The sequence below is a fragment of the Triticum urartu genome, chromosome 2A (genome assembly GCF_056163025.1).
Source record: "Triticum urartu cultivar PI428250 chromosome 2A, HENAU_Tu73, whole genome shotgun sequence".
NCBI classification, from domain to species: domain Eukaryota; kingdom Viridiplantae; phylum Streptophyta; class Magnoliopsida; order Poales; family Poaceae; genus Triticum; species Triticum urartu.
Window position 1 is genome coordinate 6,194,716 of NC_141874.1, and position 7,701 is coordinate 6,202,416.

General features: G+C 43.9%; 1 protein-coding gene across 1 annotated transcript; it reads right to left on the reverse strand.

Moving 5' to 3' along the window:
- Window positions 1-311: 311 nt before the first annotated feature.
- Window positions 312-4,673, reverse strand: WRNEXO (Werner syndrome-like exonuclease). Its single transcript, XM_087542672.1, has 7 exons — window positions 4,310-4,673; window positions 3,769-3,945; window positions 3,500-3,630; window positions 3,217-3,378; window positions 2,536-2,646; window positions 2,303-2,448; window positions 312-532 (listed from the first exon to the last, which is right to left on the reverse strand). Exons 1-6 carry the CDS (start codon window positions 4,563-4,565, stop codon window positions 2,395-2,397), a joined length of 891 nt encoding a protein of 296 aa, XP_087398798.1. The 5' UTR covers window positions 4,566-4,673; the 3' UTR covers window positions 312-532; window positions 2,303-2,394.
- Between the last annotated feature and the right edge of the window lie 3,028 nt (window positions 4,674-7,701).

Sequence of the window (7,701 nt, forward strand, 5' to 3'; positions counted from 1 at the left end):
AATATATTTTTATATCTATCAAAACAAATCCAGCAGCCATTTTTTTAATGGAAAACCGAATAACCAGAAACAAACAAAATAAAATCGGTCGGAGGGAGCGCTGCATGCAACGTCTAAGTGGGCCAGCCGGACCTTTTGATGCACAAAGCGTCCAATAGGAGAACCCATTTGACCAACCAATCTTGTATATTTACATTAACCAGATCAGCCCATCAAGGAGATATGGTTAGCGTAGCAACCTAGTCAGATACCCCTCAAATGGATTTATTAATCCCAACCAAAATTCCCCATTTTTTGACAGGAAGCTCAGCTTTCGTTTACTTATTCTTGATGGCCAAAAAACTGGGCGCAAATTGTTCTCGGCAACAATTAATATGATCAAGATAAATGAGCAATGATTCACGGTGAAGGTGCTAACCTTCACGATTTTAGATCACAACAGGAACAAAATACTACAACAGATTTAAGCAAATGTTCACCATCCTCGCAATCCTTTGGTTCCGATCTAGGGGGGAGATCCTCCTACTCAACCCTGCAGGCATAGGGTTAACAATGAGCATCAGCAACGCAATATTTACATCTGCAGGCATGGGGTCAAATCAATATCACCAACAGATTTTTGTTTGCCATTGAAGATTGAAGAACTGAATGCCTAAATCCAACTGAAGGTTGTGCTCAAGCTTGTTCAAACAAAGTAAAGTGGCCACAAGATGTTCTGTATTAGTGGAAGTGATTCTTTTTAGCCAAGAGTTGAGACTGGATTTAAGAACATGTCAAAGTCGCTCATTCGAGCCAGAAATGGCATCTCGACCGCCATTTCACATTTCTCCTAAGTATTGTGAGTACCACAGATTTGATGACAGAATATGATGTATAACATAATCATCAACCAGAATCAAATGAACATGTAATTAATAATAACTATGCTGTCTCAACTCATATTTGGTGATAATATGATTGCATGATTGTGTCCATAATATTGACATAATCATCTGCCCCAACAGTTCTAGATGGCCTAAAGGAAGATGGCATGTATAATACTCAAAGATAACACATTCTCTTGTGCAGACTGCTAAACTTCACACGATAGATTAACACGTCAACAAAATATTGAGATGATAATTTTCAATTTATAAGAACAGGAGAATGTCCAGGTTAACTGTTGTATTTCCAAATTCTGACTTTCTTGTACCGCCATGATTCCAGATTAAAGATTTCAATTCGGTACACAACTGCCAGGAGCAGTGACGGTGACTGATCAATTGCGGCAGTGGTGCTCAGATGAATGCAATACAAAAATGATTGAGGAAAGATGGGAAGGCACATGAGAGAGCACACTGCTGCCAGGAATTTGCTGGAGCCTCGCTGTGCGCGAAGATGGGAGCAGGAGATGGCTGACAGGAGTTGAAGGAGAAGGCCTGATGGGCGCTTTTGTGCATGGGAGATCCAGTTGTTGGTAGGGTCATGCTCACTATTCATGTCAGTCAATCTAGGATGCAATACCAGCAGCTGCTTGGGTCGGCGAGGATGCGACAACAACTGTTTCATGAGGCGACGATGCAGAGGTCACGACACTTTGAGGCGGTGTGGAGACAATGGCTCTGGTGGCTTCGAACTGAGACAACAGCTGCCGCGGTTTTGAATTGGGATGACGGTGCGGCTTGGTTAGAAAGGAGAGGACAATGACAGGTTGGGCAATGAGCATACTGTGGTTACGAGGACGATGGGCAAGTGAACAAAAGCGAGGAGGATATGCGCAAGAGATCAGGATGGCAAATAATTTGTCTCAGTTCCACCTACAAGAGTCATATCTAAATCTAGGTGCGGTTTCCTCTCTCTCACCTTTAATTATACCCCGATGTCAAAAAAGATCTTTAATTGTACCTCCACATCAGGTTTAATGCTATATGGCAAATTTAGATACGGAACGGGTTGGAGCACTGGGGGTGCCCTAAGTTGGGACTTTATGACAGACCTAATTGGAACTAGCAAGTTTTTGATAAAAACAAGGAAAACCAACAAGTTTTGATTTTCTCAAGGAAGATTTTCAGAATATACAGACAATATAACTAAATGGCACCAAACAAAAACTAAACTAGCCTTGAACCATTTGAAACCATCCATAAACAAGTAAAAGCTAATGTAAAATCTATGGTATCCAATTCTCCACATATAAGAAAGAATCTTGTGCTAAACCCTGAGTGGGACAAGACAGCATAGAATCATTGGAGGTGAAAATAAGTCATAGCTAGCATCGGCTTCTGCAGGTAATGTAAACTGTAAAAGATTCAACATTGCTGACCTGGTTGAGAAGTGAAGTTACAGAACACTAGGGAGTCATCAATAGCTTAACAGTACACTTTCCAATTTCTTGAGTATCTGCAAATATGTTCCCTAAACAACCTCTGTTTCAATATCAGGAGTATAATCAGGAAGACTCCGTAGTACCTAACAAAGTGCAGTAATTGCTGTCAAGACTGTGGAGAAAGGAATATCAGCTTATAAGAAAGCAAATTGAATAGTATATTCATATACCTCATACAAGTACCACGAGATGTAGGCATCCGTAGCAGCATACTCAAGTTGCTTTTTTGAGAGAACAAAAGACTCCCAGTTTCCCATTCTTATGTTGCCAGGCTTTGGTAACTTATAGGCATGAAGTTGCGGGTGGTAAAGAGCATTGCAACACAGCAACAAGTTAGTGCAATGAAAACAATAAATCAGTAAAAGAATATAACCCAAGCAGCTTATCTAGCAAAAAATGTTTACATTTCATAGAAACTTCAGAGTTTGTTCTGCTAAACAATAACTGAAATTGTCTCAACCACGGAACTACCCCATCAAGCATTCCCACAATGCAGAGATATAGACCAAGCATGCAAATTGCAAATATCAGCAACCAGAAGAATTTCAATTTAATAATTTATTGATGATAAAAATGCTTGTATTCCCTAGGCATCTGGGTGTTCTGTCTACCAAATCATAATTGAACCTCTATCGTTCAACCAACCAAATTTCCTTGATACATAAAACACATAAATGAATAAATGCCTGAAGAGTGTTTCTTTCCAGTGCCAACAGAACTGGATAAAAAAAAGCAGTACTAAACAATACTCCCTCCGTCCCAAAATGTAAGATCATTTTTGATAATATCTTAGTGTAAAAAATGATCTTACATTTTGGGACGGAGGGAGTAGCTAATACAATAGGAATTACCTCTTTACATGTGATCATTTCGGTTAATGCAGCAAGACTCCATCTTTTATAAGGCCCAGCTAACTTGACATTTGCAACAGTTGATAAATCCATCAATGGTTGTACACGTACTTCATAATCATTGAACATTTTCCTTGCATCGTTGTCTATACATACTCCAACCTGCATAGACAAGACAACAATGTCTTACATGACCAAAAGGGGCAACCCGTTTCTAGGGGGAAGAACATATAATCTATGGAGAAAGAAGCAAATGTCTTATGGGGAAAACCAAATTACGCACTTTAACGGATGAACTGTCCTCCAAAAGAGATTTCAAGATGGGAGGCACCCCAGAGTGAATGATATGCATGAGATAACAATGAGTTTTGTCCATGCATAACTGCATTAGCGCGACTTTACAAGGCGGTTCTCCTGCAAAATCCATGGCAATGGTTGTTCCGTCAGATTAGATCATTTGCAGGAGTCAACTTAAAAACCATTCATCCAGAAACCCACATTTTGCAGTCTGAAAATGCAACTAAACATTAGGCTATGGGCAGAACAGCAAACCTCTTCTGGGAAAGGGTTTCCACTCGAGATCGAAACCAAGGGAGACCTGGCCATAGGCCTTCATGCTTTCGATTTTGCGCACAATCTCCCGTGTAGCTTTCTCCACTTCAATTGCTGTCCGGCAGTACACTATCTTGCCGCTGAATGCCACCTGTTGGTACCTAGCCTTCACACTCCCTGTGGCGCAAAATCCAGCGGAGACAGGATTCAGATGTGTCAATCCCACAAGAAGATTAAGGCAGATAAACATACATTACAACTAGGTGCCATTCTACACAAATCGACCAACCAACCAACCCATCCATATGAACCATAGCACTGTCGGTGACGATACTGAATCCTAACAGAGTATATAATACATGAACAATCAGACAGAGCTGCCATCTTACCAAAAACTGTAAAACTGAACCCTAACAGGGGATTTTCTTCCAAGTGGTGAAACTGTAGCACCAAGAACCCTAGTTCTTCCACGCACATTTGGGTGGAAAGATGAGTTCTTGGGTTCTTTGATTTCGGGAGGAAGGGGAAAGTGGAGCCGCACCTTGGCAAGTGGGGGGCGAGAGGACCCACGACGGCGAGGAGGCGCTCGCGGCCGCGGGGGCCGGGTTGGGTCGTGGGCGGACGGGGGCGGGGGCGGCGGGGGTTTTGGACCAGTCGGGGAGGCGGCGGCGCTTGGCGGACTCGGCGGCGTAGGCGGCCTCGATGGCCTGGAGCTCCGCCTCGGCCTCGGCGTCCCAGTAGAAATCGTCGTCGTCGTCGACGGGGCAGGGCAACGCGGGAGGCGCCCCGGACTCCATGGCGGCCGGATCCGGTGGACGACTCGCCGGCGCCGGTGGTGGGACTGGGAGTCTGGGGGGAGGGGAAAAGTTCGAGTTTTTATTCTTCCTGTATGTATATTGCCAATTTTAAAATTGTGGGGGGCTGAGAGGGAACTTTCAGCAACTTTACATGGCATAAAGGTCAGGTGAGAAACATTTGGCAGAATCCAAACCAAAGAGACCTTTCAATCAGAAATTCGGCAAATCCAAGAGAATTTGGTCTCTCGAGGGTGTGCGTCTGTATGTTGGTAGGGTGAGCGCCTGCGTCGACTTTGTGTTCCAAAGGAGATAGCTTTTGTCCAATGATATTACCGCAAATCCGTCCGCTTTGCATCCTTGCGCCACAAGTGCATTAGTAGCAATGAATAGAGATTTTGAAGCCACAAGTGCATTGGCAGCAATGAATTTGCGTCCGCGCTTTGAATCATGTCTAGTTTCTTGCTCGTTTTCGCTCGATGGGTAGTCCGCTTCGTTCATTTTTTCCTTGGCTCGCTCATGGTCTGCTATTGGCTTAGGGAAAAAATGGCAATATTTTTTCAAGAAAAGTTAGTTAGATAAAAAAACAGTCATATATTTTTTTTAAATAATGGATTTTAAAAAGTCTTCATAAAATTTCAAAAAAGTCCATGGATTTTTAAAAATATTGACGAGGTTGAAAATGTTCATAATTTTTTAAAATAATTATTTTCAAAAGAAGTTCACAATTTAAGAAATGTCCACATTTGCCCTATTAACCAATATTTGTTCACAATTTAAGAAATGCATCTAGAAGCTCTGAAAAAATATTTGTTGCAAAAAACCGGATCTTTGAGCTACATACAACACCATACCGACCCAAGAGCTCTATTAACCAATTTCCCATGAACATTGAACCCAACATACATGAAAGTCATGTATGCTGGAATTTAGTTTATTTTGGGCAGCCCAATAACTATTTCAGAAATTCCTAATAAATCCTAGAAGCCCACTTAGCCCATTTGTGCAAGGCAAGGGATACTACTAAAGTTTAGTCCCACATTGTTAGTTTAGTGGAAGTTGGACCTCCTTATAAGGGAGGTTCTTTCCCCACTTGTATGAGCATGAGAACAAGAGGGATATCCACGCGCGCTCCTCCTCCGCCGTCCGCATCTCCACGCCTCGTCACGACGCGCCACGGGTTGCGGGAATGAGCCGAGCCGATATCTAAATTTTTGCCACACACTACGGGTATACGAAAGGTCACACGGAAGCTGAAAAGATTTTTGCAAAAATGGAGTTCGAATGCAAACGGTGCAGCCCTTCGGCTGCTGGCTGTTCGCTTCGCCTTCGTCTCTTCGTTTCGCCTCCCGTCGCTGCCCTCTCGCCTCCTTCTCTTGCGCCTATAAAAGGGAGGTCGCTCCTCCCAGAGAGACGCACCAGAACTTCTCCTTCCTCTCGCCATTGGTTCCATCTTTGACCTGCTGCAGTCTTCCTCATCCCGGCTTGCGGCGTGCACCGCGAGTCGGGACAGTAGGCCTCCGAAACCGCACCACTTTGAGTCCTATATGGAAGAAGGGTGATAAGGTTTTTGGGGAGCGCTCCGCGCGACTACTGACTTCTTCATCACGGACTCCGACGACTACTTCCCCGATGACGACTTCTTCCCCGGCGTCGACAACCTCATCGACGACATGGCTGGAGAGGATGTCGACCCCAATTTCAGTGCTTCCGCTGCTGCTGTCCCGTACGTATTCTTGTTCCTTCTGTTAGGAGTCCTGCTACAGTTCTCGCCTCTAGTTTCTGCCCTACATATGTTAGGTTCTATGTCGTATAAGCAGCTTCATCTAGTGTCTGTTCTACATGTGTTTAGCACAAGTTCATATATGCAGACGATGTTTACCTTCTCTCTGTCAGATTGCATGACTTGCTTTATATTTCCTATATTAGTCATGCTTTATCTAGTATTTCCATTAGCAAAATTATTTGGTAAATTGCTCATATTTCCAACAAGCCAAAAACCTTATTATAGGCAATTTACACCAAGCGGTTTTGCTGCTTCCATGAGACCTCCTATGCTTGAGGGTATCCACTATAAGAGGTGGCACGTGAGAGCAGTCTTATGGTTTCAAACCATGAGTTGCTATGACGCCACTCTGGCAAACCTGAAGGGGAGCTTGATGCTCAACAGGCACAAGCCTTTCAGAAAATGGATACTCTGTTTAAGGCTGCTCTCTTGAGTGTTCTTGGTGAGAACATAGTTGATGCTTATGCGTCAATTGATAATGGAAAAGATATGTGGGATGCACTCGAGGCCAAGTTTGGGGTCTCGGATGCTGGCACTGAGCTGTACATCATGGAGCAATTCTATGATTACAAGATGACTGAAGAGCGCTCCGTGGTTGAGCAAGCTCATGAGATACAGTCATTTGCTAGAGAACTCGAGCACTTCAGTTGTATGCTACCGGACATGTTTGTTGCCGGAGGTATCATCACTAAGCTTCCTCCTTCGTGGAGGAACTTTGCTACCTTACTAAAGCATAAGAGGCAGGAGTTTTCCATTCCGGATCTCATTGGCACTCTTGATGTGGAAGAAAAGGCGAGAGCAAAGGACACACGTGCTCGAGGTATTGAGGGAGGATCTAGTGCCAATGTGGTACAGAAGCAGAACTTCCAGCCCCACAAGTTCAAGAACAAGGGCAAGTTTGATGGTAAAGCAAAGTTTGATGGGAAGAACAAGGCTGTGCAACACACGAACTTCACGAAGAAGAGTGGCAAGAAGAAAGGTGCTTGTCATGTGTGTGGGGATCCTGATCATTGGGCTCCTAGTTGCCCTAATCGCTATGACAAGCGTCATCCTGGGAAAGGCGGCAAGACCGCTAATGTTGTCATTGGAGACACTGACATGAAGGATGCTGGGTATGGTATATTTCCCACTATTCTTTCAGTATGTCATTCTCCTGACTGGTTGATTGACACGGGTGCTAATGTGCATGTATGCGGTGATATTTCCATGTTTTCATCTTATCAGACCGCAGGGACTTCAACCGTGCTGATGGGCAACGGTTCAAGTTCTTCTGTTCGTGGTGTTGGCACGGTCGATCTGAAGTTTACTTCGGGGAAGATCGTGCGGCTGAAGAACATGCATTATGTCCCCTCC